Raw genomic sequence first — 20,103 nt, forward strand, 5'->3', positions numbered from 1 at the left:
AAATAAAAGAGGAGTAGATCATAGCTCAATAGTAACCTACAATAATTAACTACCAAACACAGTCACACAGATCTGCATGATCAGGCTCAGGGCAGACACATCTATAACAGCTGAACTAATAATAATAATAATAATAATAATAATAATAATAATATATATATATATACATACACACACACACTTTGTATTTTTATATACATACATATATACAGAGATATAAATATATAAAATATAGTGTATAATATAATAAATCATGCATCCATTATTTATAGGGACAAAATAACATCGCACATTAACAGCTACAAAGTAGCATAAAAACAAACAAACATGTAAAGTAGCATAAAAATAGTTACAATATCCCCCACACACCCACCACCCACTATCACAAACTATATATAACCCTACAACCAGCATACTGTATAGATAATCTACCATGGAGGACGGCACCTACATGTAAAACACAAACGATATATATATATATATATATATATATATATATATATATATATATCATAGACACAATAAATATGTACGCCACCATGACGTATAGCACACAGGGACCCCGCAGCACACCAGCCCCCTGCCCAGGGCATCAGTCAGTGCCCCGGCTGTGCCCACCTCCCGCTCCTCTCCCATCCCCGGGCACCTGCAGCCGATCCTCTCTATTCCCTCTCCCGGACTCCGTCGCTTCTCGGAGCTTTAACTCCGCACGTCCTCCCGTGACGTCACCACCGCCTGTCACCTCCAGTAGAGGCTGAAGGTCGCAGCAGTGATCGGAGCATCCTCCGCCGGTGGGTCCAGAGCATCCTCTGGACTGGGGGAGGGGGCACCGATCATCATCACCCTGTGACACTGAGGAGGAGGATGGAGCAGGGGATGGGCTCTCCATACAGATCCCACCACTGCACGACTACATTTATATCATTATTTTTTTTTTTTTATTGTTGTTGTTGTATTCTTTTACATTTTATTTTTTTGTTGTTGTATTCTTTTACATTTTATTTTTTTGTTGTTGTATTCTTTTACATTTTATTTTTTGTTGTTGTATTCTTTTACATTTTATTTTTTTGTTGTATTCTTTTACATTTTATTTTTTTGTTGTATTCTTTTACATTTTATTTTTTTGTTGTTGTATTCTTTTACATTTTATTTTTTGTTGTTGTATTCTTTTACATTTTATTTTTTTAGTTGTTGTTGTATTCTTTTACATTTTATTTTTTCCTTGTTGTATTCTTTTACATTTTTTTGTTGTATTCTTTTACATTTTATTTTTTTGTTGTTGTATTTTTTTTACTGCAGACAATATATATTATATATATGTACATTTCTAGGTTCATTTGCTTCTGATCATCACCCCCCATGGGAGCTGCAGGAGCGGCCATAATGGCTCCTCTTAGAGAAGCATAGAGCAGTGGCTGTAGTGTGTGAGTGCAAAGTATGACGATCAGAGATTGTGCCCCATAGATTGGAGAGTGAGTGGAGGTGCATACAATGTGCAGGTCACCCCTCAGTCAGTACGGGAGCAGGAAGTCCTACAGTAAACAGGAGTCCCTGCTCCTGTACATATAATGGGGAGATTTATTAAAAAGTTGATCAGTTGCTCATAGCAACCAATCAGATGCACTCTTTTATTTTTCGGAAGCCTTTATTAGAAGTGAAAGAAGCGATCTGGTTGCTATAGGCAACTGCAATACACAGGTTTTGATAAATATTTCCACTCTGTGGGTCGCTACTTCCTGTACGGAATTTAGGTACAGGAGCAGGGATTCCTGTTTACCCCGCCCCTATATGTTTTTTTGTTTTTTTTTGTTTTTTTTTATATTGATTGTGACTTATTGGAGGAGTTGTATACAGAGGGGAGCTAAGGGGGGGGGGGAATCACAGTCATACTAGGGGAATCTATCTAATGGGGAGGATTACCTTCCTACTAGAGGAATCTAATTGGGGGGGGGGGGGGGGTAACTTTCTTCTAGGGGAATATCTCAAATGGGGGATTCTCCTAGAGGCATCTACCTAATGGGGGATTACTTCCTGCTGGGGTCATCTACCTAATAGGGGTGATTAGCTTCCCCCTAAATCAGTTTCTCAAGCACGGTCCTCAGGACCCTCCAACAGGTTATGTTTTCTTATGTTTACTGTCTAAAATGGACAGCAGAGGTCAGCAGAGAGCACTGTGGTCATGACATCAGAGAAATCCAAAAAGAAAAGCATTTCCTCTGTAGTATATAGCCCATAAAATGTATTGGAAGGATCAAGATTTTTTAATAGAAGTAATTTACAGATCTGTTTAACTTTCAGGTACCAGTTGATTTAAAAAAAAAAAGTTTTCCATGGGAGTACCCCTTTAAATCACCTGTGAAAGACTAAGAAAATCCTGAAAACATGACCTGGTGGGGGGGGAGGGGGGTCTTGAGGACCGGACTCGGGGAACACTGTCCTAAAGGAATTTGCATAATTGGGGATGGGGGAGGGGGTGTTACTTTCCTACTAGGGACATCGATCTAATGGGGAGATTACCTTCCTACTATGGGCATCCACCTTTTATGGGGGATTGTCTTTCTACTGGGGACATTTACTTATGGGGGGGATTACCTTCCTACTAGAGGTATCTACTAATATGGGGGGGGGGGGGTATTACACAGAATACAAAATCAGAATGTTTCAGAGCTTTTTATTATACATAGATATATTTGTGATGCACTCTGTATATTGGTATTTTGTTTCGCTTATGCCATCAGTTTTCCAATGGAAATCCAATGGATGACAGTAAAGACCAATATAATTACATCTTTGCATCAACCAACTTAGAACATTCCCCTTCAGTTGTTAAAGGGGTACTCCACTGGAAAATATATTTTTTTTAATCAACTGGTGCCAGAAAGTTAAACAGATTTTTAATTTACTTATATTTAAAAATCTTAATCCTTCCAGTACTTATTAGCTGCTGTATGCTCCACAGGAAGTTCTTTTCCTTTTAAATTTCCTTTCTGTCTGACCACAGTGCTCTCTACTGACACCTCTGTCCATTTTAAGAACTGTACAGAGTAGGAGCAAATCCCCATAGCAAACCTCTTCTGCTCTGGACAGTTCCTAAAATGGACAGAGGTGTCAGCAGAGAGCACTGTGGTCAGATAGAAAGGAAATTCAAAAAGAAAAGAACTTCCTGTGGAGCATACAACAGCTGATAAGTAATGGAAGGATTAACATTTTTAAATAAAAGTCATTTACAAATCTGTTTAACTTTCTGGCACCAGTTGATTTAAAAAAAAACTAATCTTTTCCAGGGGAGTACCCCTTTAAGTGACAATTGTAGAGATAGTAATTACTGCTGAAAATGACTTGGCGTCGTGTCGGACATAAGAGCACAGCGCAGGAGGCTGCAGCTGCTGCTGGCTCCGAGAATACGGGAAACCTTCATGTTTTTGCACAATGGTTTTGCACAATACAGTCATCAGATCCGGTCTTGTGTATTGCAATAAAAGACCAAGATCCCCATTTGCTGTATTCCTTAAAGTATTACCATTTATACTAACATTTCACATGTCATACAGACATGTCATGAATTTAGATCGCACTGGGTCTCAGTCCTGAAATCCGCTGTGATCGTGAGTTATAACATAGAGAAGCATGCAGTAGCGCTCTTCACTCCCTGGCCGGCCGCAGATCCGACTGATGCAGTTCATTATAGTCTATGGAATGCATTAAACTGATCTGGTGGGCGGCTGATTATAACTCACGATCACAGCGGGTTGTAGGACTGAGACCGGGTGCAATCTAAACTTTTCTATAGAAACATAAATGACAGTAGCACTATAAGCCTACATGCAGTTTGAGAGACTTTGCAGCATAAGCTGTCTTATGTGTACATAGTGGGGAGGATTTATCAAAACCTGTGAAGAGGAAAAGTTGCCCATAGCAACCAGATTCCTTTTTTCATTTTTAATAAGGAAATAAGCAATCTGATTTCTTTGCACTTGGTTTGATAAATCTCCCCCAAAGAGTAGCACTATTCCTGGCCATTAAGTAACTCTTCTTCAGGCTTTGTCTCTAATTATATAGAGACTAGCTGCTATGATGTCTCCCATACACTGTTCACACAGATGAAGAGCTCCTGCTCCCTGATATCTCTATACCACACCCTAAAAAGAAGCAGCAGCAGAATTAATGGATGACATTATAGAGCAGTACTGAACAGTGTAACATGATGATTAAAATTATTTTTCAGGCTTTACACAAAATAGCCCAATTGGCAGGGATTTGCAGGCAGTTTGATAAAACCATACTCACCTCTCTGCCCCATTCTGTTTTCTTTAGTCTATAGACTTTTTATGGACTCATAGGGGGGAGATTTAAGGGGGGAGATTTATCAAAACCTGTCTAGAGAAAAAGTTGCTGAGTTGCCCATAGCAACAAAAGTCTCTGAAAAATGAAAGAAGCGATCTGATTGGTTGCTATGGGCAACTTAGCAGCTTTTCCTCTGGCGAGGTTTTGATAAATCTCCCACATGTGCGCATGCTTGACCACAGTTCCATTCAAATAGGGGACATGGGAACTGATAATCACCTTTTGCACAGTCCTCTATCTCCCAATTTGTATTGATCTAGTGAAACCTGTTTGAGAAGATTAACCCCCCCCCCACCCCCCCCCAAAAAAAAAAAAAAAAAAGTATTTTTATGCCTTTGTGATTGCCTATGTGTGCCAAATGTATCAGTGTCTTTTGGGCTTGTTACATTTTACGTAGGTAGAGCAAAACAAACATACTTGCTTTGAAAGATAAAATTGTCAGGCAACTGAAATGTCGCACAATGTTTTACCTAAAAATGTTCAGCTTCCTGATTTTAGGAGAACAAACTGAGGGGAATTGATTAAATCTGGTGTGAGTTTTGGATGTTATTAGTCCGCAAATGTCACAGAGAATATGGCAGATGTGTGCCAAAGTAATCGAATGGCGCACAGAAATTGATAAATCACCAAAAAACTGTGCAAGGACCTTAACACAATTGTCGCTTAGAACCATTTTGATCTTGACCTGCCCTGTGATAACTTCTAAATCTTATCCAGTGCGCAGGTCAATCCTGCCATATGGAACTAAAGAAATGGCTCTATGCGTCAATTGTATTAAGGTCCTTGCGACATTTGATACAATTGTTGCACGAGCGCCACTTCTATGTGACATTTAACCAGACTAAAGTGGAAAAGTTCTGTGGTGATTCACCAAAGTCTGTGCGCCATTTGACAAATTTGTGTTCAGAGAAATAAAAAGTAATTTTCCTGTGTTCTGGCTCATCAATTAGACTGGAGCGTAGATATCAATTTAATTTATTCATACAAAGGACACGTTTAGACCCTGGACTAGGGTCTTCATCAGGTTACAATTATTTGGCACACATCTGCCACCTTCTCCAGACTATTAACGGCCAAAACTCACACGAGATTTGATAAATTCCCGTCTTTATGTGTACCCCCAAAAGTTGCAAAGGAACAGTGCTTAGACACACGTGCAACATTTTGTGGGTTGGAAGTAAGCAAAAAAAAAAAAAAAAAACAACAAACGCTCTAGATGCAATTATAAATCTCTCCTCCCCGGTCTTTTAAAGAGGTTTCACTGTACATGGTAGCACTATGTGGACACTATCAGAATTAAACATTGGGAGAAAGTGTAGTAAGGGACAAGATGCTAAGGGCTTTTTTAAGTGTAGAAAATCTAGATGCAAAATATGAAGTAATATAATACAGGTGCATAGACATAGTGCAAGGATAAGCCATCACTTTATTATCATGGGGGTCTGATTCCCTAGGATCCTTACTGATCCTGACAAACACGGAATACAGCTCTTACTGATCCTGAGAATAAACATCTGACTTCTCGGACCCTACTTAGGCTGGGTTCACACTACGTTTTGGCCATACAGGGACCGGATCCGGCTGGGGGATGGGAAAACCGGGCATTCCCGTATCCCAGCCAGCCCTGATCCCCATCTCATTCATTTGAATGAGCTGACCGGAGTCAGATAGTGACTTCGGTTGGCTCATTTTTGCCCCGTATCTGGTTTCCTGACCGGACCTAAAACCATGGTATACCACAGTTTTAGGTCCGATCAGAAAACCAGAAATGGGGCAAGATAGTCAGATAGAGACTGCGGTCAGCTCATTCAAATTAATGAAATGGGGGCCGGGCCCGACTGGAATACAGGAGCACTCGATTTTCTCTTCCCCCAGCTGGATCCGGTCCCTGTGTGGCCAAAACAGTGTGAACCCAGCCTTATCCTAAGAATGAAAACCCTGCAAGACTGGTGTAGGTCTATGACCACTTTAGAGACAAGGAGTGAGCAGACAGCACACAGTAGTAAAACCGGGACTTCTAAGGCTCTTCTCTAAACTATGTACACAAAGAGGTAAAATAACTGGTTTATTGAGTAAAAGTTGCTAAGCACAAATAGCGTTTCTAGCCCGGACAGGGCTCTTCATCAGGCACACATGACAGGAGCACATAAAAACAGAGGTACCACTGATTTTATGCGCTCCTGTCATGTGTGCCTGATGAAGAGCCCTGTCCGGGCTAGAAACGCTATTTGTGCTTAGCAACTTTTACTCAATAAATCAGTGTACATCGTTTGGAGAAGAGTCTTAGGAGAAGTCCCGGTTTTACTACTGTGTGCTGTCTGCTCACTCCTTGTTTGCATAGTTACTGGCCCATACTTTGGTTAGCCGGTGGGACCACAAGGCTGCTGACCATCTTTACTTTCACACGCTCATAGATGTTGTGCTCTGAGCATAACATCATCCAGTAAGAGGCTATCGACACTAAGTCATCTATGTTAAATTTCCTGCCAGTCTTCACGAGGTGCGCTCCTGTGCTTTCTTTGTGTTTTTCATATTGCCTATGTCCACCTTAGGGCAGTCTATGTTATACCAATATTTATGAGTTATGCCATCACTTTGTAAAATTTGAAAAACCCCTTTTCAGCTTGTTATAAAATGATTATGGCAAAAACCGAAGAGCACAAACAAACACAGGAAAATTATACATAATAAACTTTTGGTTTAGAATGTCGCTTTTCCAGCTGCACCAGATATTTTTGAGACCTTTGGTGACTCAGAAAATGTCAGATAATAGGTTTGTTTAATGTAACTAAGGAACAGCTGGGGTAGCGCTCTTTTTTGTTTTGCTGTGTACCCTGTGGTTGAAGTGAATGACTTCTTTTAAAAGCCTTAAGTACATTGTAATAGCACTAGCACTAGACATGTGGTAAATGTATTGCACGAAACATGATCAGATCCAATGTGGATAATCTCTCACTAGGTCACTGCCCAGAGTCGGTGACAGCTTTTTTGTAGGTGGCCAGGAGGAGAACTGTACCCAGCTTTTCCATCGGATCATGTGTACTCCTTAACCAAAGTGTTACTGTATTAACGTAGAGTGCTGCGTAAATTGTGTCAATGAAATGGACATCAGGTCTATGCAAAAATGTATCTAAGTTATTGTACATCTTAGTTTTTTCCTCTTTTGGGAAAGCTTGGCAAGAAGAGAAAAGGAAGAAGTATGAGCATTTGTTACTAGATATTCAGGTGACTACAAAGAGATACAGAAAATATTAAAAAAGGTTTAACACTCAAGTTTCTGTAGACAGGAAGGCTTGTAGTAGTGGATCCGCTGGACCCGTGTGGCAGATGACACAGACCGCAGCAGGGTCTAAGGTGCCAATGGTTTTCACCAGAGCCCGCCGCAAAGCGGTATGGACTTGCTGCGGCAGGCGGCACCCAGGTCACTACCCTTGGCACGGCTCGACCACACAGGCAGCTGAGGAGATTCGAGGCACAGATAGGATACGGCATCTCGTGGTTAGGATAGCAGAAGGTTATGGCAGACGGCACAGGTGCGTAGTCAGGGACAGAGCAGGAGGTCAAAAGGCAGGAGGTCAAAAGGCAGGAGGCAAAGGAGCAAAGTCAGGTCACAGAGCTAAGGGTCAATAACACAGCAAGACAACAAACAGGTACGCTTTCTCTTAGGCACTGGGGCAACAAAGATCCGGCAGGGAAGTGTGGGTGGCGTAGGAACTTATAACTGAACCACAGGTGTTCACTTGATTATTGGGCATACTGGCCCTTTAAATCTCTGAGCTCTGGCGTGCGCGCCCTAGGGGACAGGGACATGTGTGGCGGAGCAGAGAGGCAGAGGAGGAGGCAGGAGAAGCACCAGGTGAGTGACGGGCTGGGAATCGCATGCGAGCGCTTCCCGTGATGCGAATCCCAGCCCCGCCAGCATCGGGAGGTGACGGGGCTATGTACTCATGGCCAGCGTGTGCGGTCGGAGCGCTAAACATAACAAAAAGAATTGGAGTTTATTGGACAATGACCCATTGGAATTGTATGTTTCCACACTGTCTGGGGTAAATACATCTGGTTTTGATGTGTTGCTTATGGGCGTCACGGTTAACAGGAAGTTATTATGCAAACTGGCACTAAAGCCGAAGGAAGAGACAAATATTAATATCTTGCAGCTGCAGAACAAGATAAATAGAAGTAGCGGACTCAAAGAACCTCATTGTATACTGCAGCAATGAAAAGCACTTTATCATCAGTAACTGGAATATATGTTGTAAAAAGGCATCTTTTATTTTCTGGGAATTAAAATAATTGACAAAATACAGCAGTTTTAGGGTGTGTTGACACATTCATGTTTATACTGAATACAAAGCCAGGAAAAGATCATAAATGGAAGACACATATAAAGGAAAGGCTGAGACTTCCCCCCTTTTAAAATCCATTCCTTTGTATTTATTCATTTCTATTAAGAACATGTAATGTGGGAACCCTTAATATTCACTACAGGGAACAAATCCCATCCCAGTAAGACCATTACCTTTAACAGTCTGCAGTGAAACTGCTTTGAACACCAGTTAGGATGAGGATTAAAAAGGTTGTACAGGATTAACAAGACATTGCTCCGGCTTCGCTGGGACTGAACTCTAATGCTGGACAGGTCTGGCTACACGTAAATTTAAATGGGACGATTTACCATTGCATTCAGGCTTTAAAAAAAAAAAAAAAATGTTATGCTTACTCCGGGTGCACAAAATGTCGCATGTGCGCCTAGGCACTTTTTTTAGCGACTTTTGTGGGTACGAATAAAGTAGAAAACAGCCTTACCTAAGCAACTTTGTGAATTTATAAAGCGTGAATGGCATACAAAAGTCCCAAACCCCTCCAAAATGTCGCAAGCCAAAGTCAGGTCAGACCTTGCCCACAAAACTGCCTTTGGAGAGCATTTTTAAAAAAAAGTTGCACAAAACGCACAACATGCCGTAACTGCAAGAATCATAAAAATGGTGTCCTGAAGTGATTCATTATTTTTTGCTGATGTGCACCCAATTTATTAACCCCCCCCCTTGATAGTATGATAAATGCGTTACACTTCAAATCTCCAAAGACAACAATGATAAATATCCCCCAATATCATCAGTGCATTCTAATACTTTGTAGCAGTCCAAAAATTGGTACTGATGGCCCTAAAATGCAGTTTGTATTTTAAATGAACCTATTATTGCCTTCAGATTGCTTGGCCATATAAAACTCTTGTCTCCAGCGCCAAGACAGAAGACCAAATGCATGGTCAGACACCTGGGTTACATGGAAGATATTACAGAAAACAGGGGAGCTAGTATAAGTATTCGTGTTACACTAATGTGTTTGCAGTGATCGAGAATAACTGTGTCACTAGAGGTTGGCACATTTATCCCAAGGAATAAATTGTAAAAAGTTGTCTGTTCTTCACTAGAGGCCGCCAATAAGAGGAATGGGATTGGGATTGTCGTGTCTCTTTTTTTCAGTAGGGATTGCTGGTCTTGAAGACAGCTTTCATTGACTTCCTGCTTAGTCTGTGATTTTTCTGTGATTATATATGCAGCCAACCCTATGCAGAGCTGCAGGTGAAAATAGAGAGGAGCAGCCTGCACCAATGACAAGAGGAGGTCTGTCTCAGACCACCTTAGACTCCCTGTAGGCACTGTAGCTGAGCTGTAGTCACCATTGTGATCAGCACTATTAACACATATCAGCAGGTAAGTATAACTTAGCCTGATGAAATGCTTCTACATAGAACCTATTAAAAACACAGTATGCAGTAAACTAGCAATCATGTCCTACTGACAGCTGTAAGAGGCCAGCATTCAGGCCCAGATTTACATACATTGTCTAAAACAAAAAAGTATTTATCCTATTTAGCAACTAATGGGTTAACAGGATCCCAATTGTCTTAAATGTACAACTGCATCCAAAACTGTTGCAAAATCTGTAGCATGAAAAGGAAAAAAAAATCTACATTTACATATCCAGATTGTTGTTAATAGCCAATGGAATAATCTGATGTAAAAACATAACCTAAGCCAAGTTTCAATCGTGGCTTTTCAGCCTATATACTTAAAAAGGAATATAACATAGGCCCCCAGGCCGGCTATTGCCATATGCCAAATAGGTTGGCATACACTATTCATAGTCTATGGGACTGCTAAAGACAGGTGAGTACAGCACTTAAAGGGGTACTCCACTGCCCCAGCATCCAGAACATGTTGTTCCGAATGCTGGGTGCAGTCAGCGAGGGTCGTGACGTAATGCACACGCCCCCTAGTGACGTCACACCACGCCCCCTCAATGCAAGTCTATTGAGGGGGCGTGGTGGCTGCCACGCCCCCTCCCATAGACTTACATTGAGGGGCGTGGTGTGACATCGCTAGGGGGCATGTACATGATGTCACGACCCCAGTAGCCCGCACCCAGCGTTCAGAACAAAATGTTTTGGACGCTGGGGCAATGGAGTACCCCGTTAAGAAAAGCATTGAAGTGTGGAATAAAAATTCACTTCACGTGGATGTACTTCCTGAATACTTTATCAAAGTTCCTATGGACAGATGTTGGATCAAGGCTGTCGAGGTGTGCGCCCCATTATAATAAGAAGCCATTGTGTTTCCTATGCTGCTGAATAATTCAACACAAGCAGACGGCCACATTATACGTCAATAGGGTCTGTCAGGTGCTTCATCACTGGAATTTATCGGACGGAACACAAAAATAGAAATGACAACTCAGCCTTAGGCAACTTTCATTCTGCGTTTTGCCGTGTTTGTTTGCTGTAAATTTTGCTGTTTTTTTCTTCTGACAAATACATCAAACAATTACCCACCAAAGGCCAAAAAGTGTCCTTTTGTCCTTCCTCAGACTCCAATACATCAGAATACTTTGTTTCTGTGTTGTGTGTTTTCTGTTGTATACTGTGTGGCTTATGGTTTTCGTGCTAGACACCACTGTTTGCCTATACAGTGGCATTTGTTGAAGGCATAAAGAAAATCCTCCCAACTTACTACTCCAACAGAAACCACAAAATGAAGTGTAAGGGTAGGATCACACGTGTCGTATATTGCTGATACATATTTTCCTACCCATTGAAGTCAATGGGTAGCAAAATCAACTGCAGAAAATAATCAGCAAAATACGACACGTGTGACTCTACCCCTAGGCTCTATTCACACGTACAGTATTCTGCGCATATTTGATGCGCAGGATTGGAAGCTGCAGTTTTAAAGCTTTGTTCAGTCATTTGGTTTACATTGAGATCTGCAGCTTCTAATCCTACTGATCAAATATGCACAGGATACTGTACGTGTGAATAGAACCTAAAAACAGTATTGCTTTGCAGGTGTCATTGTGGTGTCTTTATTTAACATTGACCTTTTTGTGCTGTGATAAAACCAATATTTCTATATAAGCAGCCAGCCAGCAGGACGGACGCATTAAGAAAGACCTCAATTTTATATTCAAACATGACCTCAAACATAAGATGAAAGAATAGCAAGGACAGAGCCAACAAATCATTACTTGCCTTACATCATCTATTCTGTTTACCACCTAACGCCATTGGCACTTTACTGCTGGTGACAAATGAGATCCAAGGAAGAAGCCACACTGTCTGCCTTCTAATGAAACTCGGGGGGCAGCACGTTCTCATCAGACATGGATCTCCATGCCAACCCAGAGGGTCATATTCACCAACATCATTTATTCATGTCCATGGCACTGAAACAGATAAGAGCAAAATTATTCTCACTGATAAAATCCAAATACTTCCTTTTAGTAAAGAGCTCCTGGCTGAATGTGGGTTGTCTCACCTGAATACCACCTTATAAATAGTCCTATTAGGATGTTTGGATGATTTTAAAGGGGGGGGGGGGGTCATTAGCAGGAAACCTCCCTCTATGAGCTGTTGTTAAAGCGCAACTGTCATGAAATTTTGGTGCAATAACCTGCACACAGCCTTTGCAGGTGGTGGGTATAGCAATATTTTTACCTGAAATTAACAGGCATTCATGACGCCAAAAAATGCTTTTATTCAAAGCCACTGACGGTCAGATAGGCGTGGCACGAGGTACGCAATGCCCGCCGCCGCCACACCCACCCTGTATGTCAGCGCTGGGACCGCTGTGTGATTGACACACAGATCCCAGCGCATGCGCCCTTCAGCTAATCTAACCTGCGCGCCGCCGCCGTCTTCCTCCTCAGTGCGCCTGCACAGTGCTAGGTGCAGAGAGTGCACTTTCTCGCTGCACCTAGTATCGAGAACTAACCTGATTGCAGGCGCACTGAGGAGGAAGATGGCGGTGGGAGCGGGCGCTTGCTGGATGACACACAGCGGCGCACACATTAGATTAGCTGAAGGGCGCATGCGCTGGGACCTGTGTGTCAATCACACAGCGGTCCCAGCGCTGACATACGGGGTAGGCGTGGCGGCGGTGGGGCATCGCGTACCTTGCACCACGCCTATCCGACAGTCAGTGGCTTTGAATAAAAACATTTTTTGGCATCATGAAAGCCGCCAAATTTCAGGTAAAAATATTGCTATACACTCCACCTGCACACAGTACAAAGGCTGTGTGCAGGTTATTGCACCAAAATTTCATGACAGTTGCGCTTTAAGAGTAATTCTTTCTCTGGTGGACTTGGCAATTATGGCTACCATGAAAAATGTATTTCCCTGGCAGCCCCAGAAAGTGCAATTATTACAGTCATCCTGACTGGTCTTGCTGGGTAACAACACGGATTAGTATGGTGGGTGTGAACAACATGTCTGACAATATACTGTCTTATTACCATCTGAGAAGAAATGCTCACATTGCCTCATGGTTTGTCTTCCCTTTCATATTAGTTTCTTTATGGAATGACTAAACCAATGTATAGTTTACAGGATAAATTATTGGGCTTCGACACATTTTTCTCTTAGGTAGTACCTTTATACCCCTAATATATCCATACAGGTGTAAAACAAATAAAAAATAATAATGATGCTTCTAAGAGGTCACTCATCTTTAATCATACTGCTAACTCACCAGCCTTCCATGACAGAGGAGACCTCTAGGACTCTTTACGTAGTGAGAAAGTCCCTGATAAGGGAGTCTTTCAATAAGTGCTTCTACTATATGACTACTGCTCTTTGAGGCAGATCTTTTCCAGTGTAGATCAGAGACAACAACGTGAGTAAATTTACTTGAATTCAGCTATATTTGTTGGAATGTTGGCTGGCATTATTAAAAGACGCACTCGAACACCACTAAGTCAGGTTTTATTGGAGAAGCCACAATCCTGGACTTTCCCTGGTCTGATTTCTAGGTCACAGTCCCCAAAAAAGTCACCAAATCCTGTAACAAAGAAGTAGTGAAGTGGCAACCAGCCCCTCACCAGGACTCACTAATGTAAGCTGAGGGAACAATAGCAACAGCTTCAGCCAAACATAACAAAAACCCAGCATGGATCTAATAGTCCGGCACAAATAAAAACTGCTGCCAGCACAGACAGCTTATATATTCCTTCATATCATAATAATATCTGGGACTTCTAAGTCAGTGTGCTCCAACTACGGTGCCTCCAGCTGTTGCAAAACTACAACTCGCAGCATGCCAGGACAGCCTGCGGCAGCTGGCAGCAGTTTTTATTTGTGCCGGACTATTAGATCCATGCTGGGTTTTTGTTATGTTTGGCTGAAGCTGTTGCTATTGTTCCCTCAGCTTACATAAGGATCAATATTTAACTCCTTTCAGGTTGCTATTTATAGTGATTATCTCTTGCTACCATGGGTACTGAGTGTTATCTGTCTATGTCCTATCTATAGTCACATTGAACCGTTTGGAATTGTTTCTGGGGTATTGCAGAGATTTGCCCATTTAGTATTCCGATTTGGCTTTTGCTAGTTCACTATCCCTTTGAAAGTGTTTCCCTGTCATTTTTTGTCTGAGTAATCCAGCAGGACTACTACCTTTATTTGTTCTAGTCACCTTATGGTAATAAGTAATTTGCTATTGTTTCTGACATCAATATGTGCTTGTATGCATTTCTTACATGTTTGCTGACTGGTTATCTAATTCTGGCCTACTAAGTCCTGGGGGTATCTGATTCATTGTTAGGACCCAGTAAGAGCAACTGCTGAGGACCCTTAAATGGACACTGTCAGATACAAAAACTTTTCATATGTTGTAAAGCATGCAATACCAATAGGTTTTGCAATTGCTTTCATTAGAAAATTGCCTGCTTGGACACATACTAGTCCTGCTGTGTCCATGCGTCATGGACACACTTCCTTGATTGACAGCTGTGAGTGCAGGGCTCATACATGGAGGAAAAATCCTCCCACTGTCAGCTTGTGTCCTGCTACTATCAGTGAGGACAAGCTGGGAGTTGTAGTTTTGCTAATGCTAGAGGAGATGTGAGCAGACAGCATACTGAGGGAGGGGGCGGAGACCTGCACAGTGAGGCCACGCCCCCTCCCTTTGAGAGGAATTTAATCTAGTGAGCTAAATTAAAAGTGTGATAAAAAAAGGAAAGGTGCTAGACACATAAAAAGGTCAGGTTTAGGTACTGAGTGATATATTAAATTAAAAAAAAATCTTGTTGGATCTGACGGGTACGCTTTAAAGTATTCATAGTATGTGCAACACCAGAGCCAGGCTCAGGAATCAGGTCATCAATGATAGTCAACAGTGTAAATTGGGTTTCTAAACCTACCAAGAGTAATAGTAGCCTGGCGGGTTTAAGTTTGGCATGTACCATAATTACTAGAGATGAGCGAACTTACAGTAAATTTGATTTGTCACGAACTTCTCGGCTCGGCAGTTGATGACTTATCCTGCGTAAATTAGTTCAGCTTTCAGGTGCTCCGGTGGGCTGGAAAAGGTGGATACTGTCCGAGGAAAGAGTCTCCTAGGACTGTATCCACCTTTTCCAGCCCACCGGAGCACCTGAAAGCTGAACTCATTTATGCAGGAAAAGTCATCAACTGCCGAGCCGAGAAGTTCGTGACTAATCGAATTTACTGTAAGTTCGCTCATCTCTAATAATTACCCTTAATCCCTCATCCAATGACATGCAGTTGACTGATACTAATGATAACCATCAGCTAACTAAAAAGAAACGTGAGGATCAACCTCATGATTGTTTTACCTCTTTAAATACCACCTGGTAGGCATTGATATTATCCAGATCAATAACTGCAGGTAGGTCATTTGTCCTTCAGTCTTAGCTGAGGGTCACAGACTTTTGCAAATGGCTGCCATTATATGTCTGTTTCAGCTTCTGGTTGGTGTATTTTTTTCTTGGCACGTTTACCTTGGTATCAGTTTTCTCTAGTGAGAATCAAGATCTGTCGGTGGCACAAAGTCAGTCCCATTTCTCTTCGGCAGCCTCTACTAAGGACCAGCCAACTTTTCACATTCTTTCTCTTAGTGGAAATGTGCATGTGACACCTTAGTGTAACGTTATGCTTATACTAGCTCCCCAATTTCTACAATATCTGTAGAGGTGTTAACCAATGCTTATTTTAGATTTGCTCATTTATTAACCAGGACTGGGTTGGGCCCCATTTAGCCTTCAGAGTGTTTCCAATATATACTCAATGACATGAATTATAGACATGATTCACAACTCTTTTAGATTTTCTCATATATAGTGCATTATGAGAGGTCGTTTTTTTGGGACATCCTTTTTCAAGATATCCCTCATTTTACCACGAAATATAGGGGAAAACAGATAATAATTTCTGAGCTAAAGAAAAAAAGATATATATTTAAAATGTTCCTAATTTGTCTTGCTTTCTGTATTGATCAGGTTGGTCCGATTACATCAATCCCCAATTTGTTTATATGTTTTACTAATAAAAAAAAATTAAAAGTAAAGAAAAATATATGTATATATTTTCTGACCCCCCCCCCCCCCAAATTTTTTTTTTACTTTTCTACCTACAAAGCTATGTGAGTATGAGATCTACATGTCTGTATAATACACACACACACACACATATATATATATATATATATATATATATATATATATATATTATAAACAATGTAATATACAGACAGGCGTCTTTGGGAGGTAAAACACCAAGATTTCTTGGAAAAAAATCCATAACCAGATCATGCTGAGATTTTGAAAAACTCCACTAAATGGTTAAAAAACACCCAATCTGGTTTAGCCAGTCACTGGCCTCTATTAGGCTTTGTTCACACAATGGAATTTCTGAGCTGAATTCTGCGGCATTGTACACATGAAGGAAATCCCGATTCTGGCGCCCGCAGAAACAATGAATCTGTTTAATGTTTCTGTGGATTCAGCTCGGAAATGCATTGCATTCTATGGAGACAGCATATTTCCGAGAAATCCCAGCGCCTCAAAAGAACTTGCAAATGTGCGGAATGTCTGCCCGTGTTTTCTGCTGTGTGAACATTGTCTTTAAGGGATTATCCAGCTGTTTTCTTCCAGAAACAGTGCCACTCTTGTCTTCAGTTTGTATGTGATGCTGCAGCTCAGTTTTATTTAAGTGACTAAAGCTGGGGGGAGGGGGGGGGGTCTGTATTTATGTGGGTAGGGGGGTTGTTTTTTTTAGGGGGTCTGTATTTATGTGTGTGTGTGTGTGTGGGGGGGTATTGAGGGGGTCTGTATTTGTTTAGGGGAATCTGTATTAATGTGTGTGTGGGGAGGTCTGTATTTATATAGGAGGTCTGTATTTATTTAGGGGGGGCTGCATTTATTTAGGGGGGAGTCTGCATTTATTAGGGGGGCTGTATTTATGTGGGGGGGGTGTCCGTATTTATTTAGGGGGGAGGAGTCTGCATTCATTAGGGGGGGCTGAATTTATTAGGGGATCCATATTTATCTAGGGGGCTGTATTTTCTAGGGGGTTGTATTTATGTAGAGGGTCTGTTTTTATCTAGGGGGTCTGTATTTAATGGGGGGGGGGTTCTATATTTATGTAGGGGGGTCTGTAATTTTTAGATGGTCTGTATTTATTAAGGGTGTCTTTATTGTTTTAGGAGGTGTGTATTTATGTAGGGGGCTCTATATTTATGTAGGGAGGTCTGTATTTATTAAGGGGGTCTTTTTAGTTTTAGGGGGGGGGTGTATTTATGTAAGGGGCTTTGTATTTATTGGGGGAGGGTCTGTATTTATGTAGGGAGGTCTGTAATTTTTAGGGGGTCTGTATTGTTTTAGGGTGTGTGTATTTATGTAGAGGGATCTCTATTGTTTTAGGGGGTGTGTATTTATGTGGGGGGGGTGTCTGTAAATTTTAGGGGGTCTGCATTTATTAAGGGGGTCTGTATGGTTTTAGGGGGTGTGTATTTATGTAGGGGGGTCTGTATTGTTTCAGGGGGGGTGTATTTATGTGGGGGCTGTAATTTTTAGGGGGTCTGTATTTATTAAGGGGGTCTGTATTGTTTTTTTGGGGGGTGTATTTATGTGGGGGTCTGTATTGTTTCAGGGGGTGTGTATTTATGTGGGGGGGGCTGTAATTTTTAGGGGGTCTGCATTTATTAAGGGGGTCTGTATTGTTTTAGGGTGTGTGTATTTATGTGGGGGGCTGTAATTTTTAGGGGGTCTGTATTCATTAAGGGGTCTACATTGTTTTTTTTGGGGGGGGGGGTGTATTTATGTGGGGGGTCTGTGTTTATTTAGCGGGGTCTGTTCAGACTTTGTCTCATCATACAACCATCTTGACATTCCAATGTAGATTTTATATGAGAAAACAGGGCACAATACAATATCAGTGCGGTCATGAGGAGCCCAGGAACTACCTCGCTGTGTCCTCTCGGGGGAATGTGTTCTCAGCTGCACCATCCGGTAGAACGCTCGTTTCTATGGAGACGAAGTCGCTGTGGCCTTCTAGGACAGTTGCCATAGAAACGAGGCATTGGTTGCCGCTGTACAGGAAGCTACCTGCGCGCGATAGAAGGAACTTCCGGGAGAGTTTATACTCGGGAATCTGAGGTGAGAAGACGCGTATATAGTATGAACAGGCTCCAAGCACTTATGCTTGTCATTCTATTGACAGGCATTACTATGAGGGCGTGGTCAGAAAATATTTTGGGAATGGGGCTTAGGCTATGTAAGTAAAGTTTTACATAGAGCAGCTGTTTACATTATTATTACAGACCTGTAATAGAGCAAACTGTGAACTCCAAACTGTGGACCTCCAGATGTTGCAAAATTACCACTCCCAGCATGCCCGGACAGCCAACGGCTGTCCGGGCATGCTGGGAGTGGTAGTTTTGCAACATCTGGAGGTCCACAGTTTGCAGACCACTGCTATACAGGTAACATATTAAAGAGAATGGGGCTGACATGTCCCCTCCATACAGCTCTATGGGAAAGTGACGGCCCGCTTAGCCAATCACCGGTTGAGGCTGGTATAGGAGGTCCCAGTCCTGTGGATAGCGGATAGGTTCAATTCCTTGGAATACCCTTTAAAGGGGCACTCCTGTGGAAAACTTTAATTTTTTAATCAACTGGTGCCAGAAAGTGAAACAGATTTGTAAATTACTTCTATTAAAAAATCTTGATCCTTCCAGTACTTATTAGCTGCTGAATACTTCAGAGGAAATTCATTTCTTTTTGGAACACAGTGCTCTCTGCTGACATCATGTAGAGAGGTGAAGCGGATGATCCGATCACGAAAAAAGTGGAACATCTGAAGGAGCGCAGACCTCAGGTCAGTGTCTCTTCCCTGTCCTCAGAGCCTCAGCCGGACAGGGAAGAGACACTGACCTGAGGTCTGCGCTCCTTCAGATGTTCCACTTTTTTCGTGATCGGATCATCCGCTTCACCTCTCTATTGATGCACAGGACTCCGCTACCCAGAGGAACCTGGATGCTGCGACCCCTCTCTAATTTCAAAGTGACTGCAGGTGTTATGCTCTGAGCATAACACCGTAAGGTAAGGGACCACCCTGCTGGCCCGTTTATCTAACTATTCACACACGAAGTAACCTTTTTTACCTGCACGAGGTGCGCACCGTTCTCTTTCTTGTATCCTGCTGACATCATGACCACAGTGCTCTCTGCTGACATCTCTGTCCATTTTAGGAACTGTCCAGAGCAGCATATGTTTTCTATGGGGATTTTCTCCTACTCTGGAAAGTTCTTAAAATGGACAGAGATGTCAGCAGAGAGCACTGTGGTGATGATGTCAGCAGAGAGCACTGTGTTCCAAAAAGAAAAGGATTTCCTCTGTAGTATTCTGCAGATAATAAGTACTGGAAGGATTAAGATTTTTTAATAGAAGTAATTTACAAATCTGTTTAACTTTCTGGCACCAGTTGATAAAAAAAAAAAAAAAAGTTGTACATCCAGTCCTATCACAGTAGGCAACTATTTATGGTCTTACAGGCGAACGACATAGAAAGGGGTTGACCACCTAAATGTGGTAGAGACTGTTTTTCATTTATAAAGTATTTTGGATACTCAGATTTGATATCAGATTTCTGTCTGATCTGATGTATATTTACTAATTGACCTAAGATTCTTTGTCTGTGCCAGAAAGTTAAACAGATTTGTAAATTACTTCTACAAAAAATTCCAATCCTTCCAGTACTTATCAGCTGCTGTATAATACACAGGAAGTTCTTTTCTTTTTGAATTTCCTTTCTGTCTGACCACAGTGCTCTCTGCTGACACCTCTGTCCATTTTAGGAACTGTCCAGAGTAGGAGCAAATCCCCATAGAAAACCTATGCTGCTCTGGACAGTTCCTGATACGGACAGAGGTGTCAGCAGAGAGCACTGTGGTCAGACAG

The 20,103-nt window shown here is 41.8% G+C and overlaps 2 protein-coding genes across 7 annotated transcripts in view; one reads left to right on the top strand and one right to left on the bottom strand.

The window, feature by feature from the left end:
* Positions 1-18,237, bottom strand: part of SLC16A3 (solute carrier family 16 member 3) — a 41,504-nt gene extending 23,267 nt beyond the window's left edge. The window contains exons 1-2 of one of the 3 annotated variants that reach the window (XM_056550037.1): positions 18,108-18,237; positions 11,881-12,069 (exon numbers count right to left, since the gene is read on the bottom strand). The gene's annotated coding sequence lies outside the window, so the exon portion shown is untranslated. Of the gene's footprint in view, positions 1-646; positions 804-11,875; positions 12,070-18,107 lie in introns of those variants that run through there. The other 2 variants (XM_056550036.1, XM_056550035.1) reach the window with 2 other exon arrangements.
* The window catches only part of CCDC57 (coiled-coil domain containing 57), a 99,983-nt gene continuing 98,059 nt past the window's right edge, over positions 18,180-20,103 (top strand). For 3 of the 4 annotated variants that reach the window (XM_056550028.1, XM_056550029.1, XM_056550031.1), the window contains exon 1: positions 18,306-18,418. In XM_056550028.1, coding sequence (XP_056406003.1) covers positions 18,322-18,418 — 97 coding nt within the window. In that variant the 5' untranslated portion in view covers positions 18,306-18,321. The other variant, XM_056550030.1, reaches the window with a different exon arrangement.

This window comes from Hyla sarda, chromosome 13 (assembly GCF_029499605.1).
Source record: "Hyla sarda isolate aHylSar1 chromosome 13, aHylSar1.hap1, whole genome shotgun sequence".
NCBI classification, from domain to species: domain Eukaryota; kingdom Metazoa; phylum Chordata; class Amphibia; order Anura; family Hylidae; genus Hyla; species Hyla sarda.